The sequence below is a fragment of the Folsomia candida genome, unplaced genomic scaffold, assembly GCF_002217175.1.
Source record: "Folsomia candida strain VU population unplaced genomic scaffold, ASM221717v1 Fcan01_Sc004, whole genome shotgun sequence".
Lineage (NCBI taxonomy): Eukaryota > Metazoa > Arthropoda > Collembola > Entomobryomorpha > Isotomidae > Folsomia > Folsomia candida.
This window is the reverse complement of record NW_019091196.1, coordinates 8,231,285-8,251,275: the sequence shown is the minus strand read 5'-3', so window position 1 is coordinate 8,251,275 and position 19,991 is coordinate 8,231,285. Positions and strand designations below refer to the sequence as shown.

Here is a 19,991-nt window from a genome sequence, read left to right as displayed (position 1 = left end):
TTTTATTAGCAAACTTTACACACAAATATTAAGTTAAAGCAATATTGGTTAAAATAGGGATTTACTAAATTTTGATACTTCGTCCAGGGTAACTTTTTTTCCTCGGTGGAGCAGAAGTTATGACATCATGACCAATTTGACTAATTGAAGGAGCCGAATTATAATTATTCCTATCAGTCGACGAAGAAATTATGGGTTGATCTTTATCATTTCCAGTCTGGATTCTTGCTACAAAAAGTTTTACAAAATGCACAGTTAATATTAAACAATCTCTTTTATGCTTTTGTCTCATAACATTTTGAACACTGATTCCAGAATTGGCAATTAATGATGAAACCACAAATTTAAGCCGTTATTCTTGAATGAATGATTTCAATTTGTGAACGAGGTGTAGCTCAAGGGCTACTGAATAAAAATTACGGTATAATATTTACTTATCAGTGTGTGTGGAATTACCGATTTCCCTTCTCTCCGGGGTTGATGGAGTCATTCATTGCTGATTCGAAAGCATTAGGATCAAATCTTCCATCTAGATTAGCAATAATTAAACCAAAGATTATAAATTTTGGCACAAAATGACTGGTAACAAGATATCAGTAAAATCTTGCGTAATTTGTTCTTATCATCTCAACTTACCACCATCATCTTCGTCGGCAACAGCTACAATGCAAATTTAATATGTAATTTAAGTTTTACTCAAGTTTCTTGAAATTCTTTTAATATTCAGTGAAAATTTTACCATTTGCCACACTTTCTCCATGTTCAGCCATGGCGTCTGACCTACTTGCACCACCACCTTTGGTAACACTGTTACTCAAAGAACTACCGGCTCCATCACTGGACGCGATACTATGCGCAGCACCGCCATCCTTCGCTTGTGCGCTAGACATTGCAGAACCACCACCCTTTGAATTCGCCAAACTCTGCGAATTACCACCTCCCTCGCTGAGAGCATTACTTTTTGAATTTCCGCCCCCATTGGCGGTAGCTGCGGACCTTGAGTCTCCTCCTTTTAGAGCCACGGCGGAAGCCTGTGATTCTCCGCCCTTGTTGGCAACTATCGAATAATTTTTAAGTTTATTGACTTATCTTTCACTTATCAGGAATCTATTTAGCGACAGTGGATTACCTGCGTTAGAAGTTGACCCTCCTCCTCCAGCACTCATGGAATTTGACATCGCTGAGCCGCCGGCTGAAACCGCGTTCGCTTGAGCCGCACCTAATCAAATCAGATCAAGTGCATACATTTTTATTCAAGCGTTATCATACGGGTATCAATCTAAGTAGTAGAAATTGCTTGATAAATTACCCACGCCCTTGGAGATCGCAGAACCCGTCGCCATTCCCGATCCTTGTGCTAAAGCGTTACTCTTGGCTCCCCCAGCTCTGAATTAGTAATATATTTAATATATAATATCTAATTAATATAAATATGCATATGTAATATAATAATAAATAATTACCCAAAAGTTTCTGAATTTGCTGTCGCAGCTCCGTTGTCCTTCGCCATTGCTACAGCGGCTGCGGACGAACCATTTATTCTAGATAGAGCATTTTGAAAATTTAGCACATCAATTATAAACTTTTAACACTAAATAATCCAACATACGCGTTTGCCACTGCATTTCCTCCTAATTTCGAAACTGCATTTGCAGCAACTGCGCCTGTCCCTCCTTTTGCATTGGCCTAATAATAATCCCATCCATTTAAGCTGCGTTTAACTTCTGAAAGTCATAATACGTCAAAGTACTTACCACTGCGTCCCCAGAGCCTGCACTTTTTTTCTTTGGGGCTGGACGATCATCTGCAATGAAGAAGATCACCATTGACCATAAAGATTAGTAAATAAAGATAAAATAGCCTGACTTACTACCGTTGTCATCATTATTATTATTCTTCTTCGCTGGTGCAGGGAACCCCAGGGAGGACGCTACGAGGAGAAGCACCACGATGGCTGACAAAGATAACGACTTCATGATGATGATCGCTGATGGGTGGTTATGTTTCGAGTGAGGAGACGTTTCTTCACACCAGAATGAGCAAGGTTCGGCCTTGAGTCTTGAGTCCAATGTCGACCTTTTAATGATTTTCCTTTGTCCACAATAAAGTTTACGAGCTATTCACACAAAATCTTTTCGCATTCCGGGTTTGGTGTTGTAAGTAATGTGATCCATTGTCCCGTACAATACGTGCCAAATAATTCTACTTGCTGAATATGTGGCGAGTATATACACAACCTTGTCGTTACGTAATATTCGGGCCGTCGTCGTCGTCATCGTCCATCCTGTTCCGCCGAGAAATAAATAACACATAATGCATACGCCGTGTTACATATTGTGTGGGAGGAAGCAATGGAAGCTGGTTAAGGTTGACGTATTCAAATTATTATTCATTCGTTCGTGTGACATAATAAATATGTAATAATGATCGTTATTTCATTCTTATCCAGAATGGAAGTTGTTACCTAAATGTGTATTACTCAAAAATCTACACATTCCAATGAGTGCATGAGTGAGTAGGACAATTTCCATTCACAAAATGACGACGACATTTCTTGTTGGATTGCTTGCATAAGTTTTTTGACGTGACTTGGAAATGCGTTTTAAATGTATGCATTCGGGTTCAGTTAAGAGCGACACGAGGCATGTTTTAATTAGTTGGACAAATATAGACGACATTGTTGCAATCTATTAGTCGCACAGTAGGGTTTTAAAATAGGAGTCCTTTGTTGCTAAAAAACTTAAGTAGCGGTTATGTCTTGTCTTTACGTATGTATAAACTGTTAACGGGACTATTTCACCATACATAAAAATAAACTAAATGTACATGGAATGCCGGATATGCATATTTTATTTAATTGATCAAACTGATTCATACATCAATATATGTACGTTATTGTTATTTCATACTTATCAGATCCTTTACCCCAGTTATCCTAATACGTAAAATCCAACCAATTAAAATCATATCAGCGAACATCATTTCTACAGATATTTTTAATTGTGACCCACGATGTTTGACCAACTCTTCATAAACAGTCGGTACTTGGGTCAGCGACTTACATATGGGCGCCTTAAGTTTGCGAAAACGCTAGGTTTCTTAGGTAGAAACTACTTTATTGTTCCCATTACCTCGCCCAAATTCTCCTACTCTAACGCCAAGACCACCATGCGTCCTAAATGGACACTCAAAGACTTTCGTGTTTAAAACTCCAATTTTATTTCGTGTTTACTGTTCTATGCGACGTCATCCATATTTCAGCGTGGCTTCAACGTGCTTGATGAACTTGCACTTTACAGCATGCATGAAAAATTGATGAGTCGTTTTTCACACTACCTGCAAAACGTCATGCACCCCGTCCTCATGAGGACGGTGTGCAGATGTTCTGAGGCCTCAGAATATTTGCAAAACATTATAATCCTCTAGCACATACGTCATTCATTTATGCTTATACTTATTAAAAAATTGTAAATCACTCGCGTGGGCTGGACTATGCGTATATTTGTAATATGTCTTATTCCATGAACTGGACAGGTCAATTGAGTTTTAATCCGGACATAAGAGCATGAATAATGAGATGAGATCAACCGGTGATTGATTGGTGATGACAATGGCTACAGTGATCATTATGCTACGTATTATTTACATACTATTGAATTATTCCTCTTCATGATTAGATAAATATCGATAAAATTTGCATATATTACTCAAATTTTTTCCATGGGCTACTCCACTTTCTCACCTTCCTCCACCTTGAGCAAAAGAACCAACTTTCTCCACTTTGGAACATTAAAATGAGTTCCAGACTTTTCGTTCTTTTTTCCCTGATTGCGTACGTCCATTCGGGTACGTTATTACATATGCTTTGATGGAGTCATAATATTGTAAGAATTTTTTTCGAAATTTCCACTTATTGTATTTTATGTAGCCGCTGTCAATTACACATTGGACGTAAACTCCGACATTGACACCAACATTTTACGCGTTCTTTGTCAAAATTACCAACAACTCGAAAATTTCACATGTTCTGGAGTCCTTCCAGGAATTCCTGTCGGCCAAAGGAGAAACACGACCGGATTTTGGTCCACCTGTGACCAAGCTGATGAGCAAACAGTTCATGCAACCCCTTGCACCCTTGCCTACTATAGAAATCTAGACAGCTTTGTCGTCAAATCAATTGTGTTGGATGCTTACCATAATGGGAACAATTCTCTCATTCGTGTCAGAACGAGCAATCACAATGATGTCTTGTTTAATGGAAGTGACTCGTGGGGTCGCCACGTAATTGATGCCTCAGTCTACCCTGATATTGAGTCTTTGGATGTAAATTAATTTTCTATCTTTTAAGAGTACCACAATCATAATTATATGTTTAAATTGTTCCATTTTTTTCTTGGGCTCAGAATATCCTAATCTTTGCTGAGACAACGAGTGGATTCGTCGTTTTCGACAAAGTTTTCATGGAATTGGACTATCCTGTAGCTCCAACGACAGCCCCACCCACCAATGGAACTACCCAAGCCCCACCTACAAATGGAACTACCCAAGCCCCACCTACAAACGGAACTACCCAAGCCCCACCAACAAACGGAACTACCCAAGCCCCACCAACAAACGGAACTACCCAAGCCCCACCAACAAATGGTACTACCCAAGCCCCACCCACCAACGGAACTACCCAAGCCCCACCGACAAACATGACCACAATCAGACCCCCATGCAACAATAGTACCCAGGTAAGCTAATAAATCAGCAATTCTTACTCTGCCCCCATTGCTACAATTACAAAATAATTTGCATATGACACTATAATTTCAGTTCGCTTGTCGTAACGGGAATTGCATACCGTTGAACTTCATATGCGATGGCTACAATGGTATTAGTTCAAAAGTCCATCACATTTTTAAGCTATTTGTTCCAAGGGTATATATTCATACGCTAAATATTATTCTGAATTAAGATTGCGGAGATAACAGTGACGAAGATACGGATACGTGTGGGGTTCCTCCTATATGTCGCCCTGATCAAGTACTTGTAAACCATTTTACTGATAATTATTTTATGTCCTACTAACATTATAAAACTATTCTACATTTGACAGTTCGAATGTGCCAATGGGATTTGCATCCCTGCAAATTATGTGTGCGACGGTATGTATGTATGGTTTTAAAACACAACTGTATTATACATAAATGACGAAGATTGTAACATTCGGTGCAAACAACTTTAGGGGACAATGACTGTGGGGATTTCAGTGACGAGAGAAATTGTCCTTGTCAAATTCCCGGACAAGTAAGCAAATATCGAATTATTATTATTTTTAAATTTCAAAAATTTCCAAATATCTAATTTCTAATTTCGTCGGGTTCAGATTAAATGTGCCGATGGAACATGTATCAACCCAGATTACTGGTGTGATGGAAGTAAGGACGCTATAATTATCCATTTAGCTCTAATTAATTGAATAATTGTGTTCATTTATTTATACAAACTTTAATATTTTAATATTCCAGTCATTGATTGTCCCGATTATTCCGATGAAACTTTCAACTGCACAATGACCGCAATCCGAGAGACCGGAACTATTGTGCACTTTGAGCGAGTGCATAAACTCTCCCCTGGAAAGGTCAAACTGTTTTAGAAGCAAGATGATTAGATGCCAGGTTGTCATAATGGTCCGTTATTTTTGACACATTATTATTAAAAACTTTGCCAATAAATTATATATTGATTGATTTAATTAGTTCATTAACCAATCTCTCATATTTATCATTTATAAACATGATACCGGTGCTAATCTGAGCTCAATTCACCCACTAACATGAAGCATAGACGTGTAAATTATCACAAATGGTACGCACACCAACCTTATCGTACCTGACACATTAATTCAATGTCCCTTGCTTAAATTCATTAATAAAGTTCTATTTACGACGATAGTACATGAATCCGTAATCAATCATATTTACTACTCACTCACCATTCATTATGGAAAATATCCTCTTCAATAATTGGACGGGACGGGATTAAGCATGGCGTCGCTCAAACACGCGGTGATTCATTGATTGAAATGATAAACCCCCTTTGGCATACAACGGTTCACACTCCTGATTCAATTCACAAACGTGATTGTTGTCCGTATTGGATACGATAATAATGTTTGTTGTGGAAATTAATCCGTTCTTACTTTGTTTATGGCATCAACTTCTGATTACGACAACTAAATAAACTGGTATAAAAATTGATAATTTGATTACACGGAGTTTTAGTGGAAAAAACGAGGAAAAGGTTAACTTTATTTGTCAATATTTCGAATGTTATCTTCCGTTCATTATCAAGATATGTGTAGAAAAATTAAGTTAAGCCAGTTTGCAAACATTTACGTATTGCGTACGCACGGTCCCGGTACCTAAAGAACCCCAACATAATCATCACACCAACACAATCTGTACGAAATCGAACTTTAATTTATTGTTGGTAGCATTTGTTAACAAACTAATTTAATAAGGATAATTCATTCATTCATTCATAAATAGATAAATAAATACATTAGTTTCAAAGTAATTTTGAACAATATTACACTAAATTCGTCCGATCCTTAAGAGTCACCGCACCTCTCTTCATCGCCATCATTGGTGGTGCCCCCATTTGTGCGGCCCACATCTTTTCAAAATCTTCAGGATTGTCTGACGAACCGTCTTCGCCGCCAACCACAGCCGTTGCAAATGAATTTCCACCTTTTTCGCTTTGGGCATCACTCTGGGCGTCAGCTCCAGCGTCAGCTTTGCTCTGTGCAACTGCTACGCCATCTTTTTTGGAATTTCAAAATCCTAACTTTTAAATGAGGTTGCGTACCGAGTTATATATGATTTTGGGAACAAATATTCCTACCTTTTTGGGCCTTAGATACCGCGTGGGCATTACCTATCGAGAAACAAGTTTATGGCATTTGAATTAGGCTGCCAGGAATTAAGTAAACAAATCAGCAAAATATCCACCCACTACTCTTACTCACCTCCTCCCACTGCAACAGCTGAACTGGTAGCATTTCCGCCCCCCTGGGCATCACTCATTGAGATAGCGTGGCCCCCATCAGTTGCCTGTGATTATAAGTTGATGATTAACAGAGATCAAAGTTAGCTGAAGATTAAGATATTATCTGATGTTTGATCTTGCCCCTGATTTTTTAAATGATAATATCAATAATGATGATGTTATGAGGTCACCTGTGACTGCGAGAGCGCATTTCCGCCGCCCTGGTGAATAAAAGTTGAATCAATATTTCGGTGTCGTTGATATTACAATTTTTTCGAATTTAAATAAATCGTATTGTATTGTACCATTGTTGTTGATGCCGCCGTTGCGTTACCTCCGCCTTTGGAATTATAAATACAACGAAACGATATAGAAAAATCAATTACTTAATAAACTCTGTTCATTGTCAATTATGTACAAATACCTTTCGCCATCGCCGCACTTGCACTGTTTCCGCCTTTGGATGCGAGAGCTTTGCTCACTGCACTGCCTCCCCCTGAATTTCATACAAATGTAAAATGTTCATACAAATATAAGCTCCGCTAAATATCAATAGACGAGATAAAAACCTAGGGCTGCAGATTTTGCTGCTGCGTCGCCGGATTCAGATATTGCAGCCGACTTGGCATCCTTAATAAATTAATAAAACAAAATTAGTTTAACACAAAATATAATAGACACGATAAAATAATATGATTCCTTTTTCATGATATTTCATTTTATTTATTACTTATTACCCCAGAGCCAAGACTTTGAGCATTGCTAGCAGCACTCCCACTACCTAGATTTTTTAAAAAAAACGTTTGGTATTTTAAGAAATCCGGAACATTTAAAAATTATGCTGATTTAACCTTTAACCATGGCGTTAGATGAGGCCCCTCCCTCGCCATAAGTCTAATAAAAAAAGATTCCATAATTAGTGTCGCCCATCTATTTTTGAAATTGTATAAAATACTATTGATGACAAACTTTGCTGAGGGCCGTAGCATTCCCCCCGCAAGCAGCCATGGCTGAGGCAGCCGCTTTAGTCCCGTTTACCGCTATAAATTCACAATATAAATTGTAACAAATGGCTAATTTGTTCGGGTCTTAAGTGGCTTTACATAATGTAACTTTGAAATTAATCCCATAATGCAGCCAAAATTATGAGAAGTCACCAAAGATATTTCTTCACTCTACGATAATGAAATAACGAACCGTTCGCGATAGCATTGCCTCCAGATTTTGTGATAGCGTTGGCCTGTAATTAAATTAGTATAGTGACTAAGGTTGGAAAAATCTAGGATCATTGTACAGTTATACCGCGGCAACTCCAGTCTCTGACCTGTAATTCAAGGAGAAAGTTTCAAGGATTAAAGCCATTGAAATATGCTCATCACATGAAAGAATGTGATGAACGTTATAATAATTAGTGATTCGCTATCATACTTACTGTGCATTAGCCTTGGCGTCCCCACCTTTTTTCCCCGGACATCCAGCTTTTTAAAGGAATAAAAAACCCTAGACATGAAAGACCAATCACATTTGTATGGATATCTTAATAGCCAGCTTACGTGGACTAGGAGGGGCAGCAGGTTGGGGTTGTTCTGCGGGGGGAGGCTGTGATGGCTGTTCCTCTGAACCAGGACCACCTCCACCACCGGAACCCCATTGCGGCGCTGGAGCTGGGGGTTCGGGAGCGGGACTCCACTGTGGCGCGGGAGCTGGAGGTTCAGGTTCGGGAGCGGGACTCCATTGTGGCGCGGGAGCTGGGGGTTCGGGAGCGGGACTCCACTGTGGCGCGGGAGCTGGAGGTTCAGGTTCGGGAGCGGGACTCCACTGTGGCGCTGGGGGTTCGGGAGCGGGACTCCACTGTGGCGCGGGAGCTGGAGGTTCAGGTTCGGGAGCGGGACTCCACTGTGGCGCGGGAGCTGGAGGTTCAGGTTCGGGAGCGGGACTCCACTGTGGCGCGGGAGCTGGAGGTTCAGGTTCGGGAGCGGGACTCCACTGTGGCGCGGGAGCTGGAGGTTCAGGTTCGGGAGCGGGACTCCACTGTGGCGCTGGGGGTTCGGGAGCGGGACTCCACTGTGGCGCGGGAGCTGGAGGTTCAGGTTCGGGAGCGGGACTCCACTGTGGCGCTGGGGGTTCGGGAGCGGGACTCCACTGTGGCGCTGGAGCTGGGGGTTCGGGGGCAGGACTCCATTGTGGAGGTTGTTCAACAGAGGGTGGAGGTTGTTCAACAGGAGTTGGACTCCAGCCTGGAGGTGGTGGCGGGGCTGGACGAGGTCTTACAGGAGCTTCATCGCTGTCGTTGAGAATAATATCCAATCCCTCTATAAATATGGCGCAAAGTTGTAATGCACTTCTAAATAGGTATGCACGCATATAAAAGATAATGAATTATTCCTGGCTGGTATAGCCATAAATACTCACTGCTTTTTGGTCTAGTTGCATGGGCAGCCATAACGCTAGATTGATCAAGATATGCTGGAGGTGGGGCCTGTTGGACGGGAGAAGGTGGTGCTTGGAAATTCTGTGGTGGTGGTGGTGGTCCTTCAGCAGCTTGATAAGTTGGTGGGGGTGGTCCTTCAGCAGCTTGATAAGTTGGTGGGGGTGGACCATGATCTGCAGCCACCATTGGCGATGCGCCCCATCCAGGTGGTGGTTGTGAAGCTACTGGTCTAGGTCTCACGGGAGCTTCGTCGCTGTCATTAAGTATGGCATCTAAACCTTCTATATTGAGAAAATATGACAAATATTTATGTATATACATACATAGTTCACCAAACTCATAGAAATCGTTTTTTTTGTGAACAAACTAACTGCTTTTAGGCCTAGTTGCATGGGCTGCCATAACGCTAGATTGATCAAGATATGCCGGAGGTGGGGCCTGTTGGATGGGAGAGGGTGGTGCTTGGAAATCCTGTTGCATCGTTGGTGGGGGTGGTCCTTCGGCAGCTTGATAGGTTGGTGGGGGTGGTCCTTCCGCAGCTTGATAGGTTGGTGGGGGTGGTCCTTCAGCAGCTTCATAAGTTGGCGGCGGAGGACCATGATCTGCAGCCACCATTGGCGATGCACCCCATCCAGGTGGAGGGGGTGGTGGTTCATACACCTGCTGTACGGCAGGAGGGGGTGATCCAGGATCGGCCTGATTTGGCAGCGGAGGACCGCTATTTTCCCCAGAAGATCCAGACAATGATTGTCCCGACGAAGCACTGCCACCCATGTATCCGGTCGTAATAGAACTTTCCTGCATTGTGCTGGAAGTCTGTTCTGTCTGTTCTGTCATTGTAGTCGTGGATGATGATTGCTGAGATGACCATCCCCCTTGTTGACTAGACTCACCACTGGAGGATTGTCCAGATCCAGCGAAGGACGGTGGAGCTGGAGGGGGAGCAGGTCCAGCGAAGGACGGTGGAGCTGGAGGGGGAGCAGGTCCAGCGAAGGATGGGGGAGGCGGAGGGGGTGCAGGTCCAGCGAAGGACGGGGGAGGCGGAGGGGGTGCAGGTTCAGCGAAGGACGGGGGAGGCGGAGGGGGTGCAGGTCCAGCGAAGGACGGGGGAGGCGGAGGGGGTGCAGGTCCAGCGAAGGACGGGGGAGGCGGAGGGGGTGCAGGTTCAGCGAAGGACGGGGGAGGCGGAGGGGGTGCAGGTCCAGCGAAGGACGGGGGAGGCGGAGGGGGTGCAGGTCCAGCGAAGGATGGGGGAGGCGGAGGGGGAGGAGGTCTAGCTCTAACAGGGGCTTCATCACTGTCCTGCAGAATAATGTCCAGACCCTCTACAAAAAATCGTCAGAAGTCATCAAAATGAAGACTTTCCTCATGAATACAAAATTTACTTACTGCTTTTCGACTTCACTGCACCACTGCTTGCGCCGAATCCTGATCCCGATAATCCAGCCCCAAATCCACTACTTGTCGATAATTTACTACTACTTCCCGATGATGACGATGATCCCCCAAAACCACTCGACATTCCTCCGAAAGATGACATCGATCCAGATCCGCTCGTACTACTGCCACCACTCATCATGGAACTCTTTTGCATTGAGCTAGAGGCAGAGCTGCTTTCTGCCATTTTAGAGGATGAGGATTGTTTCATAGATGATGATCCACTACCACCCCCGGACATACCCATACCCATCCCCATCCCCATACCACCACCAAACCCAAAGGAAAGGGGTGACGACATTCGATTAGATGGAGGAGGAGGAGGAGGGGAAGGAGCAGGTCTAGCTCTAACGGGGGCTTCGTCACTGTCCTGCAAAATGGCGTCGATACCCTCTGCACACAAGGTTTAAGAAAAACGCTCGAATAAGATTCTTTATTCGTAATTCAAAATATAAATTTGTCGTACACACTTCGCTTCTTCCTGCTAAAGTTAATGCTAGTCGTAGAAGACCTCCGTCTGGACCTTCTTCTAACACCGTAGCTTTTGTCACCCGGCGGACTTCGTTTCCTTCTCTTCTTCCCAAACATGCCCATTCCTCCGAACATGTTCATGCCTCCCATCAGGAGTGCGTTCGAAAAGTCGCTCTTCCCATTGTGACTAATGATCGAAGAGCCAGGCTCGATCGGAGTTGCTGTTCCATTTCCATCGCCACCTGAGAATATCTTGTTAGTTATCAAAATTCAAGTACAAGTTTGGATTTGCTCCCAACCTGCAACACTATTGGCGTACGCGTTCCCAGAGTCGGTGACACTGTTGCTCAAGGCGTTTCCTATGAAAAAGATAAAATGAAATGAAAAATAGGATTATGAAAGTAAATTCTAATCAGTTTTGAGTATATTTACTAACCACCCCCGGTTGCAATCGAGTTACTGGTGGCGTCTAAAATAAATGAATTAAATGCATAAGTATAGGAGCTGTAAATTTGTTTCAAAATTTTGATCATTTTTGCATATGTAACCTCCACCGCCGATGGCCTTTGAGTCTGATATTGCGTTCCCTATAAAAATAAAGAAAATTCATATACATATGTACGTGTTGGTAAGGTGGTCATATGCTTATTGCTTGTGAGAGTTATATTTGTGTCATGCACTTGAAACCAATTTCTTTAAATTGAAAGGGCTGCGTTATTGAAGGAAATTACTGACACTTAAGTTGGAAGTGATAAAGAATTACGCATATTTGTTTGTCTAAGGTCATTCCAAATGCGTCTTGATGGAGTAAAAATTATTGATTTCGTACAATTCTGAAACTTATTGTCTTTCAGTTTTTGTATCAATTTAAGAGTATCCTCATCAAATCCGCAATTAGATTTTTTGTTTGGTTAATTTGTAGCTATTCTTCCATCGGTTCATGCCAGGGTGACAAAGGTAATTGAACAAGTGACCACCCTGGATAAATTTAAATTGTACATGTGCATATTCACAGACCTCCATGTTTCGCGATCGATGAGGCTGCTGCGCTTCCGCCCAACAATGCTTCTCCTTTACTAATTGCACTACCTGTTAAAAATAACAACGAAATGCATTACATGTAGAATTAATGGGTCTAAATCAACTGCAGTGTGCACGTGTCACATTCAAATCGCATTATAACTTAAATGAATATCGCCGTTGAAGCTGAAAAAAAGGCCAACCGTAGTTTTTTTCCGTTACAGCTCACCCAAGTCCATATTGAAGGAATTTCAAGATATAGGCTAACAAATCCGGTTGGACTTTTGCATCTTCAACGACAATATTTATGTAAATATATGTCTACTCACCGGTCCCACTCGCGATACTTGCAGCGGTCGCATTGCCGCCACCTAATTTCATACACATAGGATCAATTTATGCATCTACATATTTGCATGATCAAAGTCAAAAATCAATTACCTGTGCTTAGCGCATTTGTGGCCGCGGTCCCTTCGCCTGTTTTATAAAATGAAAAAATTTACTGTGAGATCCAACATATTTACAATTTGGGAGATGGGCAAAATATAATTTTGTTGGATTTTCGGCTAAATTTTTTGATCTTTTTAAAGTATTTAGTAACTTTAATCTTGCCCATCTCTGCAATTTTGTAATTACAAAACCTTTCGTGACCGCCGTAGCTTTGGATGCGCCCGTTCCGTACGACTCTGCATTTCCAGATGCAGATCCCGAACCAGTAGAAATGGAATTACTGGTCGCACCCCCACTTCCGTACGTTTTCGCGTTCGCCTGATAATCATAATTAATTTATTGAGAGGGATTGAGGCTGAATAAACGTTTGTATCCTTTATTTACTAACTCTAGAACGCTTTAGAGTGCAGACTCGAGACATTTTAATGCGAAAGCTTGTGTACTAGAGACCTGAAGTTTTACACAAATGATCATGATCACCAAGACCTCTAGCTACTATTCTAAATATTTGAAGCGAAAACCATAAAGTGTTCCAGAGTTATTACTTAAATATGCACGTATTCGAGCTCGAATCAATCTCTGTAAATTATTTTGCTTAAATTATTTCATCTTAATTTAGTACGTACCTGAGAATCCCCACCCCCATTCGTGAGTGCATTAGAAATTGCACGGTCCCATTTACAGCGTTACTGATAACATTTCCTCCTCTGGTTGAAGCCGCTATATGAATCATGGCATCATGACATCATATTTTTAATTGCAAGTTTAATTTATGTAAATAATGTATTTCCAAATATCGAACCATTTGCAGCCGCTGTGCCCTCTTCTGCTTTCGCATTTGCAACTACGGTTCCAATTTTAGTTCCCGGGGGTGGTTCAGAAGAGGGGGCAGGAGTACTAGATTCCGAAGCAGGGACAGCAGTGGTCCCAGTTTCCAGGGTCGTAGAGGGTGGAGGAGGAGGGGTGGTGGTGGTGGTACCCTCTGTCGTAGAGGCACCGTCTGCTTGGCGTTTGTAAAGTTCATTATCTGCAACGAGAGCTGGATTAGTTGTGTATTTTGCCACTAAATATTTGCACGTACAAACTTGTGTATTTATTCATTCGCAATTTTTCCAAAACAAGCCAAATATTTTGTTACATTGTTTGAAGCTTTTACCAGAAATGGGATGACTACTAAGGTCCCGCACTGGTCTGAATTGAACCTTTGTTTGTGATGGTGCACTACGAGCGAGAACCTCTGCTCCTCCCACTACGAGTAGAAGAAGAGGTAAGAATGTCTGTGTGATGAGTATGCGTAGCCCCCCCATCATATAACATACGAGATGAGGCTAAGGTGGGGTTCAAGGAATGAATGGAGCTCAATGCGGAAGGGCCTACATCCATTGTTAATTGTTGGAATGCCTATGTAAATAAATAAATAAGAGCGCCTATTGAACATTTCAATGAGGTCATGTCGGTCGACGTCATAGAGAAAGTTACGGTTTCGTAAGGCATGTGCCTAAATATGTATGCACGTGTTCGAGATGCTCTAATTTTAAGTAGGTGCTGAAAAGGATGAATAATCGGCAGGAGAAAGTTGGGCGACTTTCTCCTCCGGAAATATGTACGCATTTTTGTATGCAAATGCATGCGATTCATGTATGAAGAATACCTCATAGAATGAAAAAGTTTGTGTTTCCGGTGCAAAAAATGTCGACAATATTTCCGATGAAATCATGAGACCGTTTTTTTTGTAGATCAGTGTTATGTATCAAAGGTGACTAAATCAGTTTATTGCTTGATTTTGTAAGATTGTTTCGTTGTATAATTTTGTCTGTCACAGGTCATGAACGAACGAATTTCCTTTATTTGGATAAATAAATATCGACAATTTTCCGGATAGTAAAAAATTTCTTTCTTTTTTGTCCCTCTATAAATGTAACATGATCTATCCAACTACACCATTCTCGAAGCCACTTCCCGGTCTCATATTAAAACTATCGGACATCAGCTTTTCGACATCTTCTGCCTTTGCTGGTGAACCTTCTGATGGATCGTCAACCTAATTAAGCAAATAAAATTATCATTAAATAAATACTTCCAATTGATTGATAATTCATGGATATCAATTTAAGTAATTAATTTACCATTGCGTTTGACATAGCATTTCCAGTGGCTGATTTTTTATGAAAAAAAATAATAATTTGTAATTCAAACTGTTAATGATACCAAAATAATTATTATTTCTCACCAGACGCATCTGATTGAGCCGTGCCTCCGTCAGAGAAAGCTGTACCCTTGGATTCACCTCCCTTAGATTGCGCAATTGTGTGAGAGTCACCTCCGCCAGTTGCTACATATCATCGAAAATCATTAATTAGAATTGCATGGATTATCTATTCCACGTGGTTCACGGAATAAACCGGTTGAGCCACAGAAACAAAATCTATATGGGTATTTGTAGGGTGAAAGTAGGTGGAAGTACGTACCTATCGCTGCACCACGAGCGTCGCCGCCGTTTGCAATGGCATTGGACTACGGAACAAAAGACGAATTAATTTATTAGAGCAAGAAAGTCTTTAATTAAATCTTACCTGAGCTTTTCCTCCTCCGGAAGTCAAGGCACCAGCCACGGCCGCACCTCCATTCTTCGTTTGAGCTGCCGCGAAGGCATTACCACCTTAAAGGGCAAAAAGCAGTTAGTTTATTGGCAACAAAAATGATTTTTTATGAGTTCGGTAAACTATATTTGTTACCCTTAAGGGCCTTAGCTTGAGACTCGGCGTTTCCACCGGCAGATGTGGCTGCCTGGGAAGTGGCATTTCCTAAACGGGGTTGCGGAATAAATAAAGTTAAAATTCCATATCATTTACACCCCAAAATAACCACACCCACCTCCTCCAGCTGCCAATGCATTTCCAACAGCTGTGCCTGAAGCGGCCATAGCCATGGATTGGGCTAGAAACAAAAGCTACATTAATAAATTGTGACCCCATCTCCCAGCCCAGTCTCGGAAAAATCATAAATAGTTTTAAACAAATACCATTTCCGACGCCAAGGGACTCGGCATTACCAATGGCCGACCCAGTTCTGTGGATTTATTATTCCTTATTTAGTACCATGTTTAAAAATTGTTAAATAAATGAGGTAGTGAGTGTCCAATAAGTAAGATTTTTTCCAAGCATGATTAATCACAGCTTTTCTCGACTTTAGTGAGACATATTTGATAATAATAAGTCATCGTTAATTTCATTTCTCCAATAAAAATTATCCGGAAGCAATTTGCCTGGAGAACAAGCAGCCACATCAAGCCAAAACAGTGCATGTTTTTTTCATAGCGATGGGTGAAAGTTACTCATATTATGTCTTAATATAGTCGAAATTTGGTCATTTCAGTCGATTTATTATCACACCATATGCTGCACGGAGAAACTTTTTAGCAGAAATTCATCCATTTTGGCTTTAGAGTTTTAGTTCGAACCCCTAGTGTCTTTACCCTCATAGATCGGGTGGTGTTATCCATTTTAAATTTCTTGGTCCCTTCCCAAACGGAAATCAATAACTTTTGAGAGAAAGTAAAGCTTACACACTAATGTTAAGAAAATTGTACTTTCGAACTTTCTCTCATCACAAAAGGCGACGATTTTGCATGGAGTTGCGAACAGCACGGTTTTACTTATTGGACACCCCAAATAACTATTCTTACCCGGTCGCCATTGCGTTCGATTTTGCACCTATAAAATTGCATCAAGACAAGACATTTTATAAAATATTATCCTCCAAAAGTGGTATATTTCCATATTCATTAGTGCAAAATTTCTTTGCTGAACGGTCATGATAGTTGTGATTTGTTCGCATTTATTTACCTCCTTCTCCATAAGTCTGTTACGAAAAGAGGGTATCATTTAATATTTCACTTACAACAACAGATTAAATATTTGCATTGATAAAATAATTACATACTTTTGCATTGGCCTGTGAGTTGTAACGTCACGTAGAACGATGTCGACACATGCATAGAACCACTATTAAATATACATGAACTATATACAGATACCTGAAATATGAAAAACGTACCTGGGCATTACCCTCTTTGCCAGCCATGGCCGTCGCCGCAGCCGTGGTACCGTTTACGGCTATAAATCAAGCATAGTTCAAATTGCAGCTCTTTTTTAGGTAAATATTTAATTAACAAGGAACATTACCATTTGCAACTGCATTACCACCAGCCTTTTAAATATAAGAAAACACATAAATAAATACAAAATTAATAATTCTAATAAATCAATTCATCAGCCCACACCTTTGTGATAGCATTTGCCGCAGCAATTCCAGTTTCGGACCTGAAATTTAGGGAGAAAGTGTTAAAGCCATTTAAATCAGAGATGAACGACCTTAATTTTTGGATAAATCGCTTCAATACTTTGCATTGGCTATAGCGTCACCCTTCTTCTTGGGGGCAGCGTCTGGGGGTGGGTCCTGTCGACCGTAACGATGCTGTGGGAAGGCGAGTACGGTGGCTTGAAGGGTCACCAGGGTCACAAGGACTAGGGCACAGGCACGCGTGGGTCTGCTGACGAACCCCATTCTGCTCTCTGCAAATGAAGGAGGAATAAATGGAGGTCACAAGAAGTCGTGGATGAATATACGGATGGACGACTAGTTCGTGGAGGACTGAGGCGCCCAGGGAGTGGGCTTGGTTCAGCGATCTGCATTGTTTTTTTATGTGCCCCCGATTCAAAAACTTATACATTTTAATTCTTTTCCTTGTTGCCCATTGTCCGTCAGTTACTTCCGTGTTCAACTAGGACAGTACGTAGGTGGAGGTTTTTAAAGAATATATGTGACCTCTCGTCTGGTCGAAGTAGTGGGGATAAACCTGAGAAAAACCACACCCACACGACCACAAACTTTCTCCATGTATATATAAATAGCTCCGTTCTCAGCTATTAAGTGCACTTGGGAATTATTAGCTGCACTTTTTTCCATTTCATTATGTCGCCATAATATTTACGATTATCGATTTTGCATCCAAATTATCCGATCAAGGTCATGGTCTTTTAATTCAATAGAATTTTAACAATCTTGATACACGAAAATCACAATATTTAGTGACATTTTGGAGCATATATGTATCGTGAAAGTAGGTCACGTACCTATTTGCATATCAGTTATGCATATATGTACCTATGACTGGATTATACATAGTACAACTAAGGATAAGTACACAATTTTTATGGATGAAAAGAACAATTCCATTTAAGAGTGAACCATTTTGTTTTTTCTTTATTAAAAGTATACATAATTTTTTTCATATTGAGGCAGCGAATAAATAGGAAGCGAAAAAATAAATAGATAAATATAAACGGACATATATAGCAAGGGAAATTTAGTTCTTTTAATATTCATCACTATCCTCTTCATCCTCATCACTGTAATGTCTGCGGTGTCCACGTTCTGAAGTAAAAAAAAAGTCGAAAGGTCACAAATTGCTCTGCTTTGTACTTTCTCTTTATTATTATCGTTTCATTATTTACTGTGTCCTCGTGCGTGATATCGCTTTCCTCCACGACGGCCACCACCACCACCACCTCCGTGATGACCTGGTCGAGCTCCAAAGGAACGACCGCCCTGACCACCCGGGGGTCCTTCCGAAGCAACAGCTTCATCAATCATCTTTTCGAAATCTTCAGGATTGGCGCCTATATGCAAATAAAAAATTAGCATAAATACACAAGTAGTACAAACCTATCGTCTAGAAAGACTTACTCTGTCCCTCGCCCAATTGGAAGGCGTTTGCGTTACTGTTTCCGTATTTCGTGGCCATCGAGTCAGCTCGAGATTGACCCCATCCCTTCATGACTGAGGTACCAATTGCGTGACCTCCAGCAGCAGAGTTGGCCATGGAGTGGACATCACCGCCGAGATCGCCTTCACCCATAGCCATGGCGGAACCTCCTTGCAGAGCGTTGGCGAAAGATTGAACTTTGCCACCACCAGCACCAACCTGTCGACATGTGCAAAATGTGTGTTCATCTATTGTCTCCATCGGTTAATTAAAATTGATTTATTAATTACAGCGTTGGATTTAGCTGCTCCCTGGCCCTTAGCGGTCGCAAAGGAGTTTGAGTTTCCTCCCTTAAGAGCCACTGAGTCGGATAAGGCTTGACCCAATCCTCCGGCAACAGCGTTAGATTGAGACCCACCCCCTCCAGCGGAAAAGGTCGATGCAGAGGCGGCATTTCCCTTTGAAATGGCGTTGGACTGCGCCACACCGGTTCCCAAATTCATGGCTTGTGATTTTGAAGTACCCGTCCCTTGCGCCACGGCGTTAGAGCGAGAACCTATATACACAATATAATTACGTGTATATAGTTGTTGCTTATATAATAACTAGTATATAACAATTATTACGTACCACCAGCTCCCCAGCCCTTAGCGTTGGCCTGTATGTCGATAATGCATACGTGTTAACATCATACTCCTTCATCTTTAATAAGCATTTAATAAGCATTTGTTCATTTTCTTACCTGAGCATCTCCGCCAAATTTGGTGAGAGCGATGGAAGATGTTCGGGTACCTGTAAACATTGTTTCGTATAGGACTTGAGTACCTATATAGTAAGTCGATCACTTTATATCGCTTAATGTACTAACCGTTGACAGCATTGGCGATGACATTACCACCTAAAACAACCAAAGGAAAAGTCAAATAAGTTCAGAAGATGTTTAATTTTAAACGATCTTACCCGTCATGGAGGCAGCATTGGCAGCCACGTTACCCAACTCTCCCTTGGCGTTGGCCTAACGTAAAAGTAAACAAATCGTAGTTTAAACCGATTTCAAAAGTGAAGATGCATTCAGAATGCCGATGATCTTACCACTACGGTTCCATACTTCCTGTTTCCGTACGAACCCTCCGCAGCGTATTGTTCACCACCACCACCCCCACCACCACCACCCTGATCTGGGGGAGGTCCATCATCCTGTCGCTTGGCCTTCTCCTTTTCCTCCTCGGCGGAAATGACGAGTGAGGTGACGGCGAGGAGGAGGGCGAGACATGGGAAAAGTCTTGCCATTCTGGACGTTGGGGTCACAAGAGGTAGGACAATTCGGGGTGATTCAGGGGCGAGAGATGGAAAGGGAATGAAACCAGGGTCTAAGTTGAC

At 41.7% G+C, this 19,991-nt stretch overlaps 5 protein-coding genes and 1 long non-coding RNA gene across 6 annotated transcripts; 1 reads left to right on the top strand and 5 right to left on the bottom strand.

The window, feature by feature from the left end:
- Positions 1-58: 58 nt before the first annotated feature.
- On the bottom strand, positions 59-881 carry LOC118435465. Its single transcript, XR_004834768.1, has 4 exons — positions 740-881; positions 637-660; positions 457-529; positions 59-228 (listed from the first exon to the last, which is right to left on the bottom strand). It is a non-coding gene; the product is annotated as an uncharacterized LOC118435465 (long non-coding RNA).
- A 1-nt stretch (position 882) lies between these two features.
- On the bottom strand, positions 883-1,976 carry LOC110849374 (circumsporozoite protein). Its single transcript, XM_035851387.1, has 8 exons — positions 1,874-1,976; positions 1,755-1,804; positions 1,610-1,686; positions 1,464-1,541; positions 1,310-1,386; positions 1,130-1,219; positions 959-1,057; positions 883-905 (listed from the first exon to the last, which is right to left on the bottom strand). The coding sequence occupies exons 1-8, from the start codon at positions 1,974-1,976 to the stop codon at positions 883-885; spliced, it is 597 nt and encodes a 198-aa protein (XP_035707280.1).
- A 1,741-nt stretch (positions 1,977-3,717) lies between these two features.
- On the top strand, positions 3,718-5,740 carry LOC110848838. The gene is made up of 9 exons (XM_022096165.2): positions 3,718-3,846; positions 3,929-4,323; positions 4,404-4,736; positions 4,819-4,876; positions 4,961-5,028; positions 5,102-5,150; positions 5,231-5,292; positions 5,372-5,423; positions 5,514-5,740. The coding sequence occupies exons 1-9, from the start codon at positions 3,795-3,797 to the stop codon at positions 5,639-5,641; spliced, it is 1,197 nt and encodes a 398-aa protein (XP_021951857.1). The 5' UTR covers positions 3,718-3,794; the 3' UTR covers positions 5,642-5,740.
- An 836-nt stretch (positions 5,741-6,576) lies between these two features.
- LOC110849069 (nascent polypeptide-associated complex subunit alpha, muscle-specific form-like) lies at positions 6,577-14,151 on the bottom strand. The gene is made up of 29 exons (XM_035851386.1): positions 14,001-14,151; positions 13,647-13,907; positions 13,471-13,564; positions 13,288-13,294; positions 13,036-13,162; positions 12,836-12,871; positions 12,724-12,765; positions 12,392-12,463; positions 11,923-11,961; positions 11,811-11,843; positions 11,674-11,733; positions 11,374-11,616; positions 10,856-11,296; positions 9,838-10,791; positions 9,448-9,747; positions 8,589-9,347; positions 8,468-8,513; positions 8,338-8,359; positions 8,233-8,275; positions 8,005-8,075; positions 7,887-7,929; positions 7,773-7,816; positions 7,605-7,665; positions 7,460-7,531; positions 7,341-7,375; positions 7,227-7,256; positions 7,016-7,100; positions 6,892-6,924; positions 6,577-6,809 (listed from the first exon to the last, which is right to left on the bottom strand). The coding sequence occupies exons 1-29, from the start codon at positions 14,149-14,151 to the stop codon at positions 6,577-6,579; spliced, it is 4,437 nt and encodes a 1,478-aa protein (XP_035707279.1).
- A 516-nt stretch (positions 14,152-14,667) lies between these two features.
- LOC110849288 (circumsporozoite protein) lies at positions 14,668-17,484 on the bottom strand. The gene is made up of 15 exons (XM_022096691.2): positions 17,247-17,484; positions 17,127-17,166; positions 17,029-17,053; positions 16,901-16,959; positions 16,787-16,798; positions 16,690-16,705; positions 16,530-16,557; positions 15,867-15,913; positions 15,719-15,781; positions 15,580-15,648; positions 15,418-15,503; positions 15,313-15,358; positions 15,075-15,176; positions 14,971-14,999; positions 14,668-14,885 (listed from the first exon to the last, which is right to left on the bottom strand). Exons 1-15 carry the CDS (start codon positions 17,408-17,410, stop codon positions 14,772-14,774), a joined length of 900 nt encoding a protein of 299 aa, XP_021952383.1. The 5' UTR covers positions 17,411-17,484; the 3' UTR covers positions 14,668-14,771.
- Positions 17,485-18,082: 598 nt separating this feature from the next.
- LOC110849330 (glycine-rich cell wall structural protein 1.0) lies at positions 18,083-19,952 on the bottom strand. The gene is made up of 9 exons (XM_022096734.2): positions 19,704-19,952; positions 19,572-19,626; positions 19,480-19,509; positions 19,354-19,403; positions 19,242-19,269; positions 18,902-19,167; positions 18,593-18,830; positions 18,361-18,525; positions 18,083-18,280 (listed from the first exon to the last, which is right to left on the bottom strand). The coding sequence occupies exons 1-9, from the start codon at positions 19,899-19,901 to the stop codon at positions 18,222-18,224; spliced, it is 1,089 nt and encodes a 362-aa protein (XP_021952426.1). The 5' UTR covers positions 19,902-19,952; the 3' UTR covers positions 18,083-18,221.
- Positions 19,953-19,991: the final 39 nt, after the last annotated feature.

What these genes read in the sequence shown, in the direction of transcription:
- LOC110849288 (XM_022096691.2), bottom strand. Translation starts at nt 17,410, where the DNA reads ATGGGGTTCGTCAGCAGACCCACGCGTGCCTGTGCCCTAGTCCTTGTG. An exon ending in TGCATTGGCAGCTGGAGGAG is followed by an intron (nt 15,649 to 15,718) that starts GTGGGTGTGGTT and finishes AACCCCGTTTAG; the next exon opens with GAAATGCCACTTCCCAGGCA. An exon ending in GGCTCAATCAGATGCGTCTG is followed by an intron (nt 15,000 to 15,074) that starts GTGAGAAATAAT and finishes ATAAAAAATCAG; the next exon opens with CCACTGGAAATGCTATGTCA.
- LOC110849330 (XM_022096734.2), bottom strand. Translation starts at nt 19,901, where the DNA reads ATGGCAAGACTTTTCCCATGTCTCGCCCTCCTCCTCGCCGTCACCTCA. An exon ending in AATTTGGCGGAGATGCTCAG is followed by an intron (nt 19,270 to 19,353) that starts GTAAGAAAATGA and finishes ATCGACATACAG; the next exon opens with GCCAACGCTAAGGGCTGGGG. An exon ending in CCAATTGGGCGAGGGACAGA is followed by an intron (nt 18,526 to 18,592) that starts GTAAGTCTTTCT and finishes ATTTGCATATAG; the next exon opens with GCGCCAATCCTGAAGATTTC.
- LOC110848838 (XM_022096165.2), top strand. Translation starts at nt 3,795, where the DNA reads ATGAGTTCCAGACTTTTCGTTCTTTTTTCCCTGATTGCGTACGTCCAT. An exon ending in CATATGCGATGGCTACAATG is followed by an intron (nt 4,877 to 4,960) that starts GTATTAGTTCAA and finishes TTCTGAATTAAG; the next exon opens with ATTGCGGAGATAACAGTGAC. An exon ending in AGATTACTGGTGTGATGGAA is followed by an intron (nt 5,424 to 5,513) that starts GTAAGGACGCTA and finishes TTAATATTCCAG; the next exon opens with TCATTGATTGTCCCGATTAT.
- LOC110849069 (XM_035851386.1), bottom strand. Translation starts at nt 14,151, where the DNA reads ATGGGGGGGCTACGCATACTCATCACACAGACATTCTTACCTCTTCTT. An exon ending in GGGCACAGCGGCTGCAAATG is followed by an intron (nt 13,565 to 13,646) that starts GTTCGATATTTG and finishes TGATTCATATAG; the next exon opens with CGGCTTCAACCAGAGGAGGA. An exon ending in CTCAAAGTCTTGGCTCTGGG is followed by an intron (nt 7,666 to 7,772) that starts GTAATAAGTAAT and finishes TAATTTATTAAG; the next exon opens with GATGCCAAGTCGGCTGCAAT.
- LOC110849374 (XM_035851387.1), bottom strand. Translation starts at nt 1,976, where the DNA reads ATGAAGTCGTTATCTTTGTCAGCCATCGTGGTGCTTCTCCTCGTAGCG. An exon ending in CAGGCTCTGGGGACGCAGTG is followed by an intron (nt 1,687 to 1,754) that starts GTAAGTACTTTG and finishes GATTATTATTAG; the next exon opens with GCCAATGCAAAAGGAGGGAC. An exon ending in AGGGTCAACTTCTAACGCAG is followed by an intron (nt 1,058 to 1,129) that starts GTAATCCACTGT and finishes ATTATTCGATAG; the next exon opens with TTGCCAACAAGGGCGGAGAA.